This window comes from Emydura macquarii, unplaced genomic scaffold (genome assembly GCF_026122565.2).
Source record: "Emydura macquarii macquarii isolate MOO-44397 ecotype Brisbane River unplaced genomic scaffold, CSIRO-AGI_Emac_v2 contig_2246, whole genome shotgun sequence".
NCBI classification, from domain to species: domain Eukaryota; kingdom Metazoa; phylum Chordata; order Testudines; family Chelidae; genus Emydura; species Emydura macquarii.
In genome coordinates, this window is record NW_027132383.1 from 3,338,375 (window position 1) to 3,356,886 (window position 18,512).

Sequence of the window (18,512 nt, forward strand, 5' to 3'; positions counted from 1 at the left end):
ACCATGAGAATCTAACGTCCTGTCACCGCAGGGAATCTAACGTCCTGTCACCGCAGGGGCAGGCCCCCCCATGGGCACAAACACGTGCACGCATGCTCCCGGCTGCGGTAAGATCCTTCCCAGGGCAGCTCGACCATTTCTCTGTCCGTGGCGGGGATGCTGCTCACCGCCCGTTCCCTTTCAGGCAGCACAAGCTGGAGGAGAGCCTGCTGTTCTCGGGAAAGTTCACGGACGCCCTGCAGGCCCTCCTGGACTGGCTGTACCGGGCCGAGCCGCAGCTGTGTGAGGAGGCGCCAGTCGGGGGGGACCGTGACCTGGTCAGCGACCTCATGGACAAGCACAAGGTCTGTATTCCTCCATCACTGCGCTGCCCGGGGCTGCTCGCCCTCGAGTCTGTCTGCCTGCCCCCTTCCCACATTTGCTGGGAAGCACAACTCTCATCAGGGACAAGAGTCCCACCGGGCAGGGCCAATCCATGCTGGGGTGGGAGCTCGCCCAGAGATGCCAGTGCTCTGTCTCCCTGGCACCTTCCAGCAGTGTCAGAGTTTCCTGTGACGTGCTGCAGGCGTTTCTCTGGCCCGGGCACCTTGGGCTCCCAGCTGGTCACGGACCCCCTGGGCAAAGAGGTCCGGGGTGCACAGCGAGAGCCCCGCTCAACTCATCCCCGAAGGGCAGGCAGAGCTGAGGGCCGAGGGCTCCCTGCAGGTCCCTCCGACCTTTCACAGTCCGGGCCCTGGCCTCACAGCTGCTCTCCTGCGGCAGGTTTTCCAGAAGGAGCTGGGGAAGCGAGCCAGCTGCGTGAAGATGCTGAAGCGCTCGGTGCGGGACCTGACGCGTGACAGCAGCAGCGTTGACTCCCAGTGGCTGCAGAAGCAAGTGGAGGAGCTGAGCAGCCGCTGGGACCTGATCTGCAAACTCTCCATTTCCAAGCAGGCCCGACTGGAGGCTTCTTTACAGCAGGTGAGAGCCGGGAGAGAGGGAGGGCAGGGCGCCGGGGCTGCCCGGCCTGGGGCGTAGACCAGACTGGGGGGGGGAGGAGGGCTGTGTCCACGTGGGCTGGGGCCCAGACTCGATTGGGAGGGGAGGGGACCGTGGCCACGTGTCCTGGGGCGCAGACTCGACTGGGACATGAAGGAGGGAGCTGTTACAGGCCCCGTCTAGGCACCACTTTCCCTGTCTGAGTGTTAGAGCCTTTGGCACTAGAGTCCGTGTGGACGCACCGATTTCCGTCCCAGAGAGGCTCATTGCAGTGCAGCTCAGTCCTGTGCCCAGCTGATGGCGCTGCACATGAGTCGCTCGGGGCTGGAAATCACGGGCTCCCCCCGGATGGTCCTGGTCCCACTGGATCAGCTTCCACGGCTGCTGGGGGTTACTGCGGCGCGACTTCCCGCGGAGCCCAGCCTCCGCCTGTCTGACGCCATCGTACGCGTGAGGAGAGCGTCAGGCTGAGCTGACTCCACCTGTCTCTGCCCAGCACACCCTAGTCTGGACAGGGCCTGGCAGGGCGACCACAGGTCCCGAATTGCGGGGGGCAGCCCCGAAATGCAGAGTTCAAGTCCCGGTCCCGGGCTGACTGTCTCCGGGACAGCATTTGTCCTGGATTCCCTGCAGCACCGCTCTGCACCTGCCCAAGGCTCAGGGGCAGCGCCAGCCCCTTCCCGGAGTTGGGGATAAGGTGGGCCCGAGCCCCCCGCACCATGAGCGCCCGACCTCTGCTCCTCCTCTGCCTCCCGAGGCCCTGGCCAGGCCCCAGCACCCCCAGCCCCCAGCTGGGCTGTAGTGAGAGCTTCCCAGGCTGCTGTGGGGAGCTCCGGACCCCCCACCTGCCCTGGGCGATGTGCCCCAAGGGGCGGGGACACAGGCAGGGGTCTGCTCTCGGACCCCGGCCTCCCCACAGCAGCCTGGGCTCCCTGGGTGGCTCTTACCACTGCCTGGCTCTGGCTTCCACCAGCCCAGCCAGGGGGCGGGGCCTCGGGGGAGAGGAGGAGCCAGGGGCGGAGTCAAGGAGAGGGGGCGGGGCTCCTGCAGGTGTCCCGTTTTTGCCTTTTGAGAAGGTGGTCGCCCTGGGGCCGGCGGGCGCCATGGCCACGGCAGCAGAGGAGGCGGGTGCGGGGGGGGGGCCACCGGCAGCCTGTGTGGGGGGGGCTGGTCCGGTCCCTGCCATCCCTCACTCTCCTGTCCAGGCGGAGGAGTTCCACACCCTGGTGCACTCGCTCCTGGGCCACCTGTCCGAGTCGGAGAAAACCCTCAAGTACGGCGTCTTCCCGGAGGAGGAGGCGGCCATGCACGAGTGCCAGAGCCAGCTGCAGGTGAGTGCCCCCCACCCCAGCTCCTGCCCCGAGGGCTGCCCCCTGCGGCCCCGCCTCTCCTGCTGGCTGGGGCTGGAAGTGGGTGCAGAAGCCCTGCATCAGGGCCCGGGGAGCCCCTTCTGCTGCCTGGCGCTCTGGTCTGGAGACAGGGAGGCTGGGCCTCCGACCCCCGCAACCCATCAGCCTCCTGCCATGGCCTGAGCCCGTTCCTGGCCACGCCCTGGGCAGGGCAGGGGGAGACGGGAGCTCTCTCCTGGCTCAGCCTGTGCCACTGGCTTCGCCCTGCAGGCCAAAGTATGGGGGGCTTTGCCCCTTGTCTCTCCCGGCAGCCGCAGGGCGGGTCTCTGCAGCCATCACACTGTGTCACTGCATCTCCCTCCAAGGGGTGCTTCGTGCCCCCCCTGCCAGCAGGGCTACGGGCCCAGCCAGGCTTTGCGGTGGGGGCTAGGCAGCCCCTCCGCCTGCAGCCCCCATCTGCGCCAGGCTGGGCAGCGGCCGGTGGCTCTCGGGCCGGCTGCAGCGGCGCTGAGCTGCCCTGGTCCGGAGCAGGAGCTGATGAAGACTCTGCAGTGCCAGCAGCTGGAGCTGGAGTGCATCACGTCCCTGGGCGAGGAGATTCTGGCCACCTGCCACCCCGACTCCATCCTCACCATCAAGTCCTGGGTCACCGTGGCCAAGAGCCGCTTCCAGGAGGTGAGTGTGAGCGGAGCCCCCGCCGAGCGGGGGAGGGCAGAGCCGCGGGGGGCACACCAGTGCCCGGGGGCGCCCTGGGATCCCTGGACTCCGCTGCCCAGCACGTGCCCCACACTGGGCCTGGGGACAGGGGCCGGCGTAATGGGCTATGGGCCGGCCACCTGCAGCACCTTTCCCTGTGCTCTCAGCCCGCAGACCCGGACGTCTGGACTTCCTCAGTGCCTGCCCTCCTGCTCCCGTGTGGGCCGTGGGCGCAGGGCCGGGGGCCTGGGAGCAGAGGGGATTTCCGCACGCTCGGCATGAGTGCGGGCTGCACCCAGTGGGACGGGCTGCAGGCACAGGTGGCGGCGCTGTCACCCCAGACACGTCCAAACATCTGCGGTGCCCAGACCCTCCAGCCAGCCCCTTGCTGCCCCCTGCCCGGCTTGGAGTAGGAGAGGCCCTGCCGCGGCAGCGGGAATTGGGCCCGCTCACCTCACCCGCCATGTTCTGGGCCTGGCCTGGCATCTCCAGGCCCCGCAGGGGGTTCCCCGGCTGGCCGGAGAGGGTGTGTCCTAGGGAACGCCCCTGGGGTGGCTGAAGGTGATGCGGGGCAGAGTCTCACTTGGGGGGAGGGTGTTGAACACGGCCCCACTCCCCCTCCGCGAGCCTGTTGGGCCCCTGCCCGTCTTTGACAGGGAGAGCCCCGTCGCCCGGGAAGCGCAGCGTGCACAAGTGACAGAGGGTTGGGGGACACTGGCACAGCTGCCACGGGCCCCCCGAGCCGTGTCCTAGTGTCCCCGGGCCGTGCCCTGCCCCCACGGGGCCTGTCTGTGCCCTCCCTGCGCCCCGTGGTCTGTGGCCAGGGGCAGCTCCCCAGTCTCTGCCCCATGCTGCCCCTGTGTGCAGGTGCTGAGCTGGGCCCAGCAGCAGGGGGAGCGGCTCCAGGCCCAGGCGGCCCGGCTGGCGGCAGAGCGGGAGGAGATGGCCCGGCTCATCGACTGGATCACGGCGGCCGAGGAGTCACTGAGCCTGAGGAACCAGGAGGCGCTTCCCGAGGACGCCGAGCAGCTGGAGGAGCTCAGCTCCCAGCACACGGTAACGGGGCCCCCCCGCCCCGCCCAGCCCAGCCCTGCACGGCTGCTTGCCCCCTTCCGGCCCCCCACCCCAGCACTGCCCCCCACGCCTCCCTCCGGGGCAGTGAGGTCCCTCGTGCTCCCCACCGCAGCCCTGCCCCGTGTCAGCTCAGCCCAGACGCTCTTCGGGGCCAGGAACCAGCCCGGGCGGAGGGCGGAGGGAGCCCTGGCCCCATGACCAGCCTGCCCCAGAGACAGTGTCTCCCAGCTGGGCCATGGGTGCCCCCTCGCTTTACCGGGGTCCGGCCCTCTAGCCCCCGTAGGATGCCCCACCATGGGGAGCCTGGGCCCCGCCCCGCCCTGACTGCCGACTCTCTGCCAGGAGTTCATGGAGGAGCTGAGCCGCCAGCAGCCGGACGTGGAGAAGGTCACCAAGAGCTGCAAGCGCCGGCTGGCCGCGGAGCTGGGGCCACCGGCCACCCGCAGGCTGGCTGCACGTAAGGGGCCTGCCGCTGTCCCCGAGCCTGGCCCGGATCCCCCGCCCCCCCTCACGCCCCCCTCCATCCGCCTCCCCCTCACATCCCCCTCCACCCGCCTCCCCCTCACGCCCCCCTCCATCTGTCCCCCGCCTCCCCCTCACTCCCCCCTTGATCCGCCCCCCACATCTCCCCGGATCCACCCCACCCCACCTCCCCCTGCCCCTCGATCTGTCCCCGCCTGCCCCGCCCCTGGGCGCTGAGGCCCGTCTCTTGGCTGCTTTGCAGGGCGACGCAGCGCTGTGAAATCCCCCCGCTCGGCTCCCCAGGGGCCGCTGGTCGACCTGGAGCCCCAGAGCCCCGTCACGGCTCAGCTCCTGCACCGCTGGCAGCAGCTGTGGCTCCTGGCCTTGGACCGGCAGTACCGGCTGCAGAGCGCCCTGCAGCGACTGCGCGACGCGCCCTGCGCTGTGGTGCACTGGCCTGGGCCAAGGCAGGGCGTGCTGGGGCCGGGGGTGCGAGGACCCTGCCCTCTGGGCGTGGTGCACTGGCCTGGGCCAAGGCAGGGCGTGCTGGGAGCCGGGGCGTGCGAGGACCCAGCCCTCTGGGCGTGCGAGGTGCACTGGCCTGGGCCAAGGCAGGGCGTGCTGGGAGCCGGGGCGTGCGAGGACCCAGCCCTCTGGGCGTGCGAGGTGTGCCCCTTGGTCCTGGGAACTCGGCACGGGCTGGGCACGCCCGGCTCAGCAGGGATGGCGCAGCCAGGAGCGCAAGCTGACGTGGCTCTTGGGACGCCCACTGGGTGTATCTAACGTGGCAGCATCTTCCAGGCCAGCCCCAGTGCTGCTGGTGGGGCAGCGGGGGGCTGAGGGCTTCTTCCAGGGCCCCCAAGGAGGCTCTGTGTGACCCACCCCCCGGGTCGTCCCCCCAACCCCCGTGCAGCCGTCTCCTGACTCCGGCCTCGCAGCATCCAGCACCCCGGCCCCCCCGCCCCATGAGAGCCTCTGGACAGGGCTCTGGGCCCTACCTGCCCCCAAAGGGGCCATGCACCTACCTCGCGGCAGAAGCGATTCCCAGCCAGCGTGGGAGTCGGGGGGTTTGTTAGTTCTCAGGATCCAGCCTAGCAGGACCTTGTTAGCAGATTAATTCGGAGTCACAGCAGCGACCACCCGAGGAGCCCAGCGAACCCTGCACGGCACTGGCTCTGCCTTCCAGCCAGCCGTCACCCTCCCCCCAGAGCCCTCCCCTACCCCTCCCCAGTCCTTTGTCTCCTCCCCAGGCAAGGGGCCCCTCCTCCTGGTCTCCATCTGCCACAGCCTGTCCCAGCTGGTTGGGCCAGGGCAGGGGGTGCTGGCCAGGTCTGCTACCTAGCTGTGGTTGGGGAAGGTGGTCTGCGAAATGATCACTCAGCCGGGTCCCATCCCCGAAATGCATCAGTAACATATGGGGAAACTGAGGCGCGCACACAGCACTCAGCGAACACCCCAAGAATATCTCCACTTCTTCACACCCCCATGGCCTGTGCCCAGCTGAGCTGCCCTGGGGGGGCGGGGACAGGGCACACGCAGGCGCCAGCCCCCCCACAGCCCATGCCCAGCCCAACTGCCCCCCAGTTAATTCCCGCGTCCCTGTCTCCGAGGTGGAAGAGTTTGCGCACTTTGACTTTGGCGTCTGGAGGAAGCGGTACATGCAGTGGATCAGCCAGATGAAATCCCGGGTCCTGGACGTTTTCCGAGGCATCGACAGGGATCAGGACGGGCGGATCAGCCAGCGGGAGTTCATCCAGAGCGTCCTCGCCTCCAGTGAGCACGTGCCCAGGCCCTGGGAGTGGGGGGTGGGGGGAGAGTACCCCTGTGGGACTTGGGGGAGCCCCGGAGCTGTGCTCAGCTCTGGGCTGGGTTGGCCTGACTGGTGCAAGCTGTACGCTCCCCTCCATCTCCTGGTGACTAGAAGGGAGGGTTGTAAGGCCTGGCACTGGGGCTGGGGAGGAGCAGGGCCCCGCTGCTGGGGACAGCGCGCCGTCGACCAGCCCAGAGACGCAGGGGAAGGCGCTGCAGGGCACCGAAGGGTTTTCTGAGGGCGCGCTCCCTCCCCTGCCCAGAATTCCCCACGAACACCCTGGAGATGAGTGCCGTGGCCAGTATCTTCGATATGAACGGGGACGGCTTCATTGACTACTCCGAGTTCGTCAGTGCCCTGCATCCCAGCCGGGACCCGCTGCGGAGGATTGCTGACGCTGACCAGATCCAAGACGAGGTACAGCGGGGGGCAGGGAGGGGACGCTGTGGAGCTGGGCACGGGGAGGGTGCTGGGAGCGTGGGAGCTAACGCAGAGGGCGACGGGCAGCGAGTGGGAGCGGAGACGTTGATTCCGAGGTCAGAAAGGACCATTGAGATCATCTGATCTATCCTTGGGTATGACGCAGGCCGGAGAACGCCCCCGAATAACCCCTGGAGCAGCTCTGTTAGAGACCCACTCAGGCCGGATTTAAACATGGTCAGTGATGGAGAATCCACCCCAACCCTGGCCGGTAAATTGTTCCAGGGGGTAATTATCCTCCTGTTAGAAATGTGCACCGTATGTCCCGTCTGCACTGGTCTGCCTTCAGCTTCCAGCCACTGGATCGCGTTGGACCTTTCCCTGCTGGGCTGAAGAGCCCGTTATTAAATATCTGTTCCCCATGTAGGTACTTATAACAGACTGTCACCCCTTAACCGTCTCGTGAAGCTAAATAGACTGGCATTCCTGTGCCGAGGAAACCCCACTGGAAACATTTGTTTTTCCGTATAATTCTACGTTTCCATTATTAAACCCTCCGCGTCTCCACATTTACAGCATGGCTGTAGAAAGGAGGTGGGTCTGACGTGCTGCTGTCTGCAGTCCAGGGATTGATCTCCAGCGGGGTTTTCCCCACTAAACTCTAGCCTCTACTTCTCTCTGCCTGCAGTCAGCCGGATTTACACCTGGCACCTGCCTTCCTCGCCAGGCTATGCAGAAAGATATTAAAAGGCTGAGAAGTGGAGGCTTGGTGCTGGTGAGCTGGGATCTGTCTGGATTAGAAGACAGCTCCTGTGCTCTGGTGTCTGTCCTCGAGACAGCTGGTGCTGGCTGGGAGAGGAGTTAGCTGCCGGGGCCAGGCTGCACCGCAGAGACGGAGGATGCTCTGGGTATTGTTTGAACAGTCATTTTGCGTTTTCTGTAGCACAAGGTCTTGAGAACTGCATCAAGGGGAGAACAATCTGTACAGCTGAGAGAGGCAGGGAGAAAGGAAAGAGAGAGAGAGACAGCCGCAGAGGTGGCCAAACCCTAATTCCCTTGTGCACACGTTAGGCTGCAATAGCAGCTGACCCTGAGAAAGGACAGCAGAGGGACAAAGACAGCAGAGGGCAGGTGTTCAGGGGCAATTACTCCACGGACGGCATGTTCCTGGCCTTGCTGAACTCAGGCTTTGATAGCGTAGGACCCTGCATGTCCAGTCAGGGCGATAGGACAGAGGTCTATACAATCGTGACTGGGGTGGAGACAGTAAATAAGGAGGTGTGACTTACCCCTTCACCTCACACAAGAGCCAGGGGTCACCCATGAAATGAACAGGCAGCAGGTTCAAATCAACATAAGGAAGTACTTCACCCAGCTAGGGCTGTACCGTACTGCGCTCCAGGGGCCGTCACACCAGTGCCAAACAGAGGTAAAGGAGCCTTTCTGCCCCCACGCAAGATTCCCTTTTACGCATCCAAGGATTCCACTGGCCCTTTTGCTCCAGCATCGCATCGGGAGTTCACGGTAGCTGATTGTCCGCCATGGCCTTCAAATCTGTATCGGAGTCGCTGCTTCTCAGGATAGTGTATCCGCGCCTCCCCCCCCCTCCCTCCCTCCCTCCCGCGTCTTTTGTTCCTAGATGTGCACAGTTACATTTAGCCAGGTTGTTGGCTTGCACCCAGTCTACAAGAGATCCAGGTCACTCTGAATCAGAATTTCTATCTGAATTTACCACTCCCCCAGCTTTTGTGCCATCTGCAAACGTTACCAGGTTTCTGGTCAGTTTGATTTGATGTTTTCTTCTGGTCATTGATCGACACGTCCAGTCAAACACGATGGAGACGTCGAAGCGTCTTACGTCAACACTGCTCTCTTTGTCAGCCACTCTTGTCATCTCTCAGAAGAAGAGTCCAAGCTAGCGTGACAGGATCTGTTTGCCATCCAGACATGTTGATTGGCATTCAGTACCTCATTATTCATTCACTTGATTATCATCAGAATTAATAATTAATAGGATGTTAATATCATTAACGTTATCATCAGCCGCTCCATTATCTTGCCTGGGATGGAAGGCTGGCTGACAGGCCTGTCATTACCTGGGTCGTCTTTTTAAAAATTGGCCCAACGTTGGCTGTCTCCGAGTCCTCTTGAACTCCCGCAGGGCTGCATGAAGGTAACTCCAGTGACGCTCACAGCCAGCAGAGCCCATGCACTGGGGCGGTGGCGGGGCCGGTGGGCTCAGTCACGGGGCAGGATGGCGGGGCAGGGCAGGGCGCTGCCTGGGACCAGGTGCCTGGGCTGGGGACCGTCTCCCGTTGTTTGACTCTGTTGGGAGTAGACGAAACCTGGCGATGGACTCAGATCTTTACGAGTGATCTGGAAGAAAACAGAGCCCTGATATGCAATGTAATTGGCAGCTGACACAGATATTGGCGCAGGGGTGAATAATGCTGGGAACTGGTCAGCTGTACAGGGCGACTGGCTCGCCTGGGAAGGGGGGCTCGTTTGAGCAGGATGTGTTTGGACACCGGGAAATGTGAGGTCAGGTGTCTAGACACACAAGCGTCGGTCATGCCGCACGGAGCATAGTATCCAATGCAGGGACCCTGCAAAGGACTCCGGGCTTCTGGCAGCGCTCCCAGTGCACCTCTGTGGCCAAAACGGGCGAGGTGATCCCTGGATGCGGACGCAGCAGAGTATAGAGGCGGGGCAGGGTGGTGATGTGACCCCTCAATACGCCATTGGTGAGCCCATCACTGGACTCCTGTGTCCAGTCCCGCTGTGCACAAGGCTGCAGAGAAGAGGCACAGAACTGCTTCAGGGGCTGGAGAAAGCGGCTGACAGCACGAGACTTCCCACGCTCGCCGTGCTTCGTTTCTGAACGGGGCGGAGAGCAGACGCTCACCGGCGACTCGGCCCAGCGTGAGACGAGACGCTGAGCACAGGTGGCTCTTTCGTCTCACAGGAAAGGGCACGAGAAAGATCCAGCAGCTGGAAGCTGCAGCTAGACGAATTCAGACTGGGGATGGGGGGCAGCTAGCCATGGGAACAACTGGCCAAGGCTCGTGGTGGCTCTCCGGCTCCTGAGGGCTGGCTGCCTGGCATTAGCCGCTCACAGTCCAGGGCTCAGAACAGGAGGTGCTGGTGCATGCAATGGCCTGTGTCACAGAAGAGCTGACGAGGTCAGGCTCTCCTGGCCTCACTCTCCTGGACCTATGAATTGTTCCTCCCTCAGCACCCAGGGGAGGAAATGAACAGGCCTGGGGGCGGGAGAAGGGCTGCAGGGGCCCTTCGCTTTAGTCCTCCCCTCTGATATCACCATCCCAGGCCGCCCTGACACTGGCTACGTGGGGAGGGGTCGGGTGCCGGCCATCTGCTCCATCTGACTGATGGGGTGAGTTGGGGCTCTGGGGCTGCCCTGCCTGTCCTTTCCCCTGACATCTGCAAGTGCCAGACCCGGCTGAGCTGGGCAGGTCCAGACCCGGGCAGGTCCCGGGCTTGCAGCAGGTGGAGAAGCTGGCGGGAGAGGCAGAGCAGATGCATGTGGAGGCAGCGCGGGGCGGGCACTGGCTTCTCACTGCCCAGGACCTTGCGCTGTCTTCCAGGTCAACAGGCAGGTGGCCCAGTGCAACTGTGCAAAGCGCTTCCAGGTGGAGCAGATCAGCGCCAACAGGTACCGGGTGAGTCCTGCCTGCCCCCGCCACCTGCGCCTGCTGGAGCGTGGCATGGGTCCGCGTGCAGACACACACACACACGTGCACTGCTGGCAGAGAGGGCTCCTCAGCCCGCCCCCTCTCTGGGGAGCCCCCGGCACTCGTGGGAGGCTCGGCTCGCTTGTCTCAGAAATACACAGGCTGTGGGGGCTGGGTCTTCGCTGCCCCTTTGGCCCCAAGCAGCAGCCTGGGGAGATGCCTGGTCCGTACAGAGGGGCTGCAGCTCCCCCCCTCCCCGGCCCAGTCACGAAGCTGGGGGTACAGGGTCGACAACGCAAAATCCTGTCTGTGGCAGAGACACTTTCTCTGACCTCGCCCATGCTGGGCCCTGCGCTCACTGCACCTGCTCACCCGGGGGCTGGGCGATGTCCCAGAGCCATTCTGTGCATGGGGGGGGGGGGCTCTGCGTCCTGGGCTGGCCACCCCGGCTCAGAAAGGGCCCGGCAGGAATCGAGGGGGCCGGAGGCGGGTGACAGGCTGATTAGGGGCTAGTGAGACCCGAGGCTAGGAGAGCCAGGAGCCGGGGGCTGGTGGTTTGCAGAGGGACCGTGATAATTCGGCTCCTCTCAGGCGTTCCCGTCCCAGCCTGTCTAGGTGCTGGCACACCCTAGACGTGCCCAGCACATCCCTGGCAGCATCCCCATTGCAAGATGAAAAGAAGCCCTGCATTGTGCTCACACGCTGCCCATGCCTCTTGCTGCTGCAGTTTGGGGAGTCACAGCAGCTGCGCATGGTGCGGATCCTGCGCAGCACCTTGATGGTGCGCGTGGGCGGCGGCTGGATTGCGCTCGATGAATTCCTGGTGAAGAACGACCCCTGCAGAGGTAGGTGCAGCGGAGCGGGCTGGGCCCTGGCTCCCCGCTGCATGTGGGGCAAGGGGTGGGCAGGCCCCTGGGAGCCAGAGACCTGGGGGAGAGCCTCACCCTGCTGTCTTTCCCCCGGCTGCGGTGGGACATGGGGCTCAGCGAGCGCAGAGCAGGGGCCTGGGACAAGGAATTAGCCCTTCGCCCTCTCTGCCTTGGGCTGCGGTCACCGGCCAGCCGCCGACTGCGGGGCTACTGTCGGAATGGCTCCGGCTGAGGCTGGGCCAGGCCATCCCCTCCCCCAGGTGACCTGGTGTCCCTGTGGGTCCAGGGCTGGGCTGTTTCTATGGGCCACCGGAAGCAGGTGGTTGCAGAAGTCCCTGCAGCGCCCCTGGGCGCACAGACTGGGAGGCGGCGCTGCCCCGGGAGCCCTGCTAGGGCAGGTTTAAAGGGCCTGTCCAGGGGGCTCAGTGCATGATGGGAGATCTCCTGCCATTGGCACCACTGGCCCCCCCCCCCCTCCCCCGGGCTGTGCCCTAACAGCTGGAATCCCTGGCCCCGGCTAACCCTCCGGTCGCCCTGCCCAGTGATGAGAGGAGGGGCCGAGGCTTGGGGGAGGCCCCCCCGCCCCGTGCCCTGTGGGCACCCCGGGGTGTGTGCTGGAGTCACCCTGGTTGGGCCGGAGACAGGGCTCCCGGGAACCAGCAGGGGAGGGGGCACTGGCAGAGACTGACTGGGGGCTCCTGGGTGGGGGCTTTGCCCCCAAGAGCCTGGTGAGCAGGGCAGGGTGCAGCTGTGCCTGGTCGGGGGCCCTGGGGCTCTGACAGCCCCGTGAGACTGAGCCGTGCCCCAAAACGGCAGGAGCTCGGCGAGGGTGGGTCTGGGGCTCGGTGTCGGTGCTTTGCTTGTGCCAGCCAGCGGGGGGCGCCCCAGGCCCAGCCATGGGAAGGGAGAGTCCCATGGGCCAAGCCGGTAGGTCCCTGTGCCAGCTGGACGGACGGACGGACGGATGGACGGATATTCCTGCCCCGGGGTCCACAGGCTGACACAACAGCAGGAAATGTTGTGATGCTGCAAGCTCCTTGTGTGCTTCGAGCCCTGAGTACGAGAGCAGACGGCCCTCGCCACGGTCACATCACGGGCAGTGTGAACCGAACCAGGAGTTACCTGCTCACCTTGCAGAGGCGGGGAGAGACTCCAGGCGTCCTGGCTCCCAGCCCCCCTGCTCTAACCCACTAGATCCCCTCCCCCCAGAGCCGGGGATACAATCAGAAACCCAGAGAAGAGGAGGGTTGGACGAGAGCTCAGGAGGTATCTAGTCCCACCCCTGCTCAAAGCAGGACCAACCCCACCTAAATCATCCCAGCCAGGGCTTTGTCAACCCGGGCCTTAAAAACCTCTAAGGATGGAGATTCCACCACCTCCCCGGGTAACCCATTCCAGTGCTTCACCACCCTCCTAGGGGAAAACTGTTTCCTAATGTCCAACCTAGACCTCCCCCCCCTGCAACTTGAGACCATTGCTCCTTGTTCTGTCACCTGCCACCACCGAGAACAGCCTAGCCCCATCCTCCCTGGAACCCCCTTTCAGGTAGTTAAAGGCTGCTATCAAATCCCCCCTCACTCTTCTCTGCTGCAGACTAAACAAGCCCAGTTCCCTCAGCCTCTCCTCACGATCCAGGCGTCCTGGCTCCCAGCACCCCTGCTGTAACTCCCTAGACCTCGCTAAAATGCAGGGCTCGCAGAATCTGAACCCAAACCTAAACCAGCTGGTCCCCCCGGAATAATCCCCGGGGCAGCAGCTGTTAATCCCAGCCTTGGCCGCCCCACGGGCAAACCCAGTTGTTAGCCCTGGTGATGCCCCCCCAGCCCCCCTCCGCCCGCTTCCCTGGCACGCCACAGTTCCTATGGCCGGCCCTCCAGCAGCCCTTGCCCCCTGCTCAGCGCGCCCCTGCCGGTGCCCCCGGCCTCTGACTGTCTGTCTCCCTGAGCAGTGAAGGGAAGGACCAACCTGAAGATCAATGAGAAATACCTGTCCCCAGATGCCTTAGGGGCCGCGGCCGCCACGTGTGCCAGCAGCCAGTCAGCCCCCCTCCAAAGTGCTGTCCCGCAGCCGCTCCAACTCCAGCCTCAGCCTCTACAGCAGCGCCTCCGCCCCCAGCAGTCCCCTGGCCAGGAAGGTAAGCACCACGGGACCCGGCAGGCCCATGTCCCCGTGTGACCCCAGCCTGGCAGGGCAGCGCCCCCCAGGGACTCCTGGAGACGTGCCCGGGGCAGGAGGGTGGGTATTACCCGCACACTAGGCACCCCACCCTGACCCAATCCGTAGGGCTCGGGGGGTATTTTTCTGCAGGTTGTGGAGCCTTTTACCAGTGGCGGAGCCTTACCCAGACATAGCCTGATTCTCTGTGTCCACAGTCACCCGCACAGCACACCCGCTGCGCACACACTGCTCACCGCTCCCAGGAAGGCAGACAAACAGCTCCTGCTGGCTGGGGAGGACTCCAGGTTCTGCGCAGCGTGGTTGGCCGGGTGCTGAGGTCTGGCCTGGCCTGGAGTTCGGTTCCAAAGAAGGCCCTTTCGGACCCCGTTTATAGTGTTAAAACTTGGGTCCCGTTTAGCAATAACTTAACCGATGGCTTTAAACTAAAGTACGCAGACAGCAGCACTCGCCCAGCATGAGACCGGGCTGTAACCGCCCTCGCTGGTTTAAGTAGTGCACGCTTAGTGATGCACCAGGCAGAAGCAGCCAAAGCAGCCAGAAATCATCCAGCTACACAGCAGAGAAGTGGGACCCATCAGACGAAAGAAGCAGAACCTCGAGATCTGGTTCTTCAGCTGGTGGTGGCAGGGGCTGTTAGCGCAGCAGCAGCCGGGTGACACGGGGTGTGATTTACACGGGGAGATCTCATGCCTCTTCGCTTTTGGCTGCCAAAAACCGGCCTTACATGGGAGCCCAGGCTCACCCGACGTTGATTCCCCAGCCCCGGGTCTGCGTGGCCACTGCCCTGCAGCGAGCTGTGTGGGTGGGCTGAGCTCCTTCCCCAGCCGGCATGGAGGGCAGGGCGGGATGGAGGAGCTGCCCAGGCCCTGTCCTCACCAATTACCTCCTCTGCTCTGCTCTGCTCTGCTCTGCCCCCCAGGCTGTCCTGCGGCGGACGCGCTCCGGGGACCGGTGCCACCGTTCCCGCAGCTCCCTCCTGGCTGACGGGGCTGAGCCGAGCTTCAGCGCAGCCAAGGACAGCACCGAGTCTGCACCCCCAGGTGAGAGCCACTCGCAGATCTCCCGCAGCCCGGCTGGGGACAGGCTGGCTACGCCCCGGCCCAGGAGGGGTTCCTGGGTGTCGTGGGTGGAGGACGAGATCCTCGGCCCTGGGGCTGCCCCTGCTGCCAAAGTTACTCTTGGCTCACACCCTCTGCTTTGCTTCCAGCGCTCCCCGAAGGGCCTCCCACCTGACAGCTGCAGCTCGTCCCATCCCATGTGCAGTGAGCCCCCCGCGAGCAGCACCTCTTCACCAGGGGCTGGCAGGCGCCCGCCCCCACGCAGCCAACCCCACTCAGGATTTTCCACCACGCCGGAGAGTGGGGCTCCCAGGCCGGAGAGGATGGAAGCAGCTGGCATGGCTCCTGCAGCAGAGAGCTCTGTGTGTGCGTGTGTGTACGTGCGTGTGTGTGTGTGCACCTCGGGGTGTGTGCATGCGTGTGCTCTGCCGCTCCCTGCTTGCAGGGCAGGGGACCGGAGGATCCCGCGGGAGGCTCTGCTGTGTGTCCAGCCCAGGATATACACAAGGATCCCCAGCAACCCCACCAGCCTGCGCCCCTCCGGGCACGCGGTACACGTCCCCACCAGCGCAGCAGAGAGAAGGCTCCGGGTGAGGGAAGGGGGCACCCTCAGCCCCCTGCAGCTGCAGACAGAACCTGGGCTCTCGCCCGGCCCTGAAGAGCTCAGACCTCAACATCCCTGCTGCAGGAAAACCACGCGAGGCCCAGCCCCTCACCGCCGGCACGCCTGCAGCGCAGCAGGTGGGCACTGCCCCCCAGCCAGTTACTGCCCCGTCCTCACAGCACCCCCTGCTGGGAGCCCCCCCAACCCAGCGCTTGCCCTGCCCCCACAGCACCCCCTGCTGGGGGCTCGGTTGTGAGGTCCCGCACTGTCACTGCCCCGCCCCATCCCACCCTGGTGTGTGTTACCCAGTAGCAGGTTTGGGGGGGGGCGTCATTGCTGCAGCCCATGGTCTGCTCAGACGTGAGCCCTCAGCCAGGGCCTGGAGTCCCAGCGCAGTTGCAGGGGCCCATTTCCGGTGCTACCTCCCCTGGCCCCTGGGTGTGAGGGCAGGGCCCACGGCTGCTCTCCCCACTCTGACAGGCATTGCCCCACCAACCAGCCTCCCCCCGCCTCATGCTGCCCCACAGCGGGTCCTGCACGATGCCGGAGCCCCTAGCCCCCCCACCTGCCTGCAGCACTGACCCCCTGGCAGCCGGGCCCCGTCCGCTCTGGCGTCAGCTGGACCGTGGTCTCCGGCCCCGCTGCCTGCCCGCAATAGCGCAGACTGTCGCTACGGCTGTAGCCACCCCCGGCAGACTCGCTATGGTTGTAACCACCCCCGGCAGACTGTCGGTACAGCTGTAGCCACCCCCGGCAGACTGTCGCTACGGCTGTAGCCACCCCTGCCAGGGACAATAAAGAGTAGATTTTTCTATACACACCATAGAGCCGCCTGGGCGTCTGTCTGGCTAGCGGCTCACGCTCGCTCGATACGGGGGGCACCAGGCCCGCCTGCAGGGGGAAGGACGCAGAGGCCACTGGTCAGGGTGGCTGTCGGGGGTGACGCTGTCCAGTGCTGGGGGTACATGTGCCCCTGGAACAGCCCCAGCTCCCTGCGGGCCACGGGGCTCAGACCAGCTGGACGGGACAGCGGCTGTGCTCACGCTCCAAGCGCATCCGGAGCTCACAACAAGCTGCAGTTGGGCCTGTTCCTGGGGCAGGCGCCCAGTGGGCCCATGGGGCTAGCACTGGCCCCCAGGAGCCCTGGGGGCTAGGCACAGAGATCGCAGCATCCCTGCCCTTGCTGCACTGACCCTGGGCCCTGGTCCCCTCCCTCCCTGCCTGCCTGCAGTGCTTGGCTTGGCCAGAGCTGCCCCAGAGGCCCGCCCACGGGGTGGCCCCGCTGCTGGCACTGGGGCAGGCAGCGTGTGACTGGCGAGCCCCAGGTGGGTGGCTGGTGTAGACGTGCCCCGGGCTCTTCAGCTCGGTTCCAACACAACGCTGCCGCGATTCCTGCGCCGCGTTGCTGCCGCTCAGCCCAGCACACGGGTCTGGCCGCGGCGCAGAAACACCCCAGCCCGTACCAGTGACCCGTCTGCACGAAGATCCAGCGCCAGTCCACGCGCCCGCCGGCCAGCCGCTGCTGCAGGGCAGCAAGGAGCCCCCGGGCACCGGCAGGAGCCCAGTCCCCAGCCCTGCCCAGCCCAGCCCCTGGCAGCCAAGGCGCCAATGAGCCTCCTGGGGGCACCAAATACTCTGCTTCAGGGGAAACGTTGTGCACACGATTGACTTAGCCCCGCCCGCAGCCGCAGGGGGTCAGACCGGGTCTGGGGGTGCAGGGCTGGGCAGCTGGGGCAGGGGTTGCTGGCCGAGCAGGCTGATGCGGAGGCTCCTGCGGGCCTGGCTGTGCCAGGTGCTGCAGGGCAGGAGGTGGCCAGGATCAGGCCCCTCGGTGGTGGGACTCCAAACCAAGAACAGCAGCTCCGTGTGCGGGGCCCGGCTGCAGCCACTCAGGGTCTGCTCCCTGGCAGCCGGGCGCTCCGGGCCAGGAACCCAGCGTCACACTGGTGCTGCGTGGGGCTGGAGCCGGCTGCAGGCCTGCCAGGGATCCCTGCCGGGGCGGGTGAGCCGGGACAGGCACCTGCTGCAGCTGCCTCAGCAGGTGAGTGGAAACCAATGCAGAGCCAAGCCCAGACCCAGCAACGGCCCCACCCTGCACGGGGCGCAGACACCCCAGAACAGCGCCACCGCTGCCCCGGGAGCTGGCAGCTGCCTGGTTTGTCGGGCACGGCAGCCTTGCAGGCCGGGCCAGGCCAGGACGGGAGGGCAGCCCCGGTCCTGCGGGCTGAGGCAGTGGGAGGGAGCCAGCGTCAGGATGGTGCATCGCCAGGGTGCACGGCGCCAGGGACGGCGCTGGCCTTGCTGGGCTGTGCTGAGAGAATTTCCTCCACCCCCCAGAACCCTAGTGCTGCCCCCCCCCACCCCCGCCCATTAGTCTGTGGCCTTCCAACACCGCCCCTCTCCCAGCCAGGGAGCTCGCCGGCCCATCCCCCGTCTCCAGGCCCCCACCATTCCTGCCGGGCCCTGTCTGTGCCCGTGTGACCAGCCCAGGGCACAGGGTCCCACCCACGTACAGCACGAGTGGGACTGGCCAGAGCTGCCCGGCTCCTCTCCGCATGCCAGCGGGCACAGAGCCGCCTGTTCACGCAGCGCGGTCAGCGCCCCACTGACCTAGATCACGGGACGCTGCCCCTGCCTGCATGGCCATTGGCAGAGCCAGAGGAGGTAGCAGGCCCAGACTGTAGCACCGGCTGTGAATCTCGGCTCCCTTTATTCTCTGTGCCAGCCCCTGCCCGCTGCACGGTCTCCTTGTGCCAGCGGCGATACCCCCAGCCCGTGCTGGCCGGCGGTGTGATGCCCGCACAGCCGTGGCCGTTGTGGGAACTTGGCTGCAGTCCCGCGAGGGCCCAGCTGAAGCGGCGTGTTCGTCTTTGTGCTGGGAGCTGGGAGGGCAGGCTGAGGCAGCTCTGGCGGGCATGAGACATGAGCACAGCCCTTCCCACAGCGGCGACGCCCTGCAAACCCTTTGTGGCAGCTCCCTTTGTGTTCTCTGCCGGCCGCCCGGGGCCTGGGCCCCAGCTCCCACACAGGGCGTGTGCTGTGAGAGTGAGAACAGCGGGGCGTGCCGGCGCACCAAGGTGCCTGGCAGGACCGGCAGGTTCAGGGAGCCACGGGCCCACGGCGGAAGGCTCAGCTGACTGCAGCCGGGCGAAGGAAGGGGGGGCATAGTAATTTAGATGGACCTGCCCCCCCTTGCTGCAGTGAAAAACCCTCCAGGGTCCCTGCCACTCTGCCCTGGGTGGTGGGGAGGGAATTCCTGGGCTAGCCCATATAGGGTGAACCCGAGACCCTGAGCAGGTCAACACCACCAGTCAGCCGCACC

General features: G+C 65.5%; 1 protein-coding gene across 1 annotated transcript in view; it reads left to right on the forward strand.

Moving 5' to 3' along the window:
• Nucleotides 1-16,011, forward strand: part of PLEC (plectin) — a 147,577-nt gene extending 131,566 nt beyond the window's left edge. Inside the window, exons 66-79 of the mRNA XM_067560057.1 lie at nucleotides 185-344; nucleotides 763-960; nucleotides 2,184-2,309; nucleotides 2,793-3,002; nucleotides 3,891-4,079; nucleotides 4,440-4,554; nucleotides 4,822-4,991; nucleotides 6,170-6,332; nucleotides 6,632-6,786; nucleotides 10,395-10,469; nucleotides 11,209-11,326; nucleotides 13,299-13,484; nucleotides 14,448-14,568; nucleotides 14,736-16,011. Of these exons, the coding sequence (XP_067416158.1) occupies nucleotides 185-344; nucleotides 763-960; nucleotides 2,184-2,309; nucleotides 2,793-3,002; nucleotides 3,891-4,079; nucleotides 4,440-4,554; nucleotides 4,822-4,991; nucleotides 6,170-6,332; nucleotides 6,632-6,786; nucleotides 10,395-10,469; nucleotides 11,209-11,326; nucleotides 13,299-13,484; nucleotides 14,448-14,512 (1,930 nt within the window). The 3' untranslated portion in view covers nucleotides 14,513-14,568; nucleotides 14,736-16,011. The remainder of the gene's footprint in view (nucleotides 1-184; nucleotides 345-762; nucleotides 961-2,183; nucleotides 2,310-2,792; nucleotides 3,003-3,890; nucleotides 4,080-4,439; nucleotides 4,555-4,821; nucleotides 4,992-6,169; nucleotides 6,333-6,631; nucleotides 6,787-10,394; nucleotides 10,470-11,208; nucleotides 11,327-13,298; nucleotides 13,485-14,447; nucleotides 14,569-14,735) is intronic.
• The last annotated feature ends 2,501 nt before the right edge of the window (nucleotides 16,012-18,512 follow it).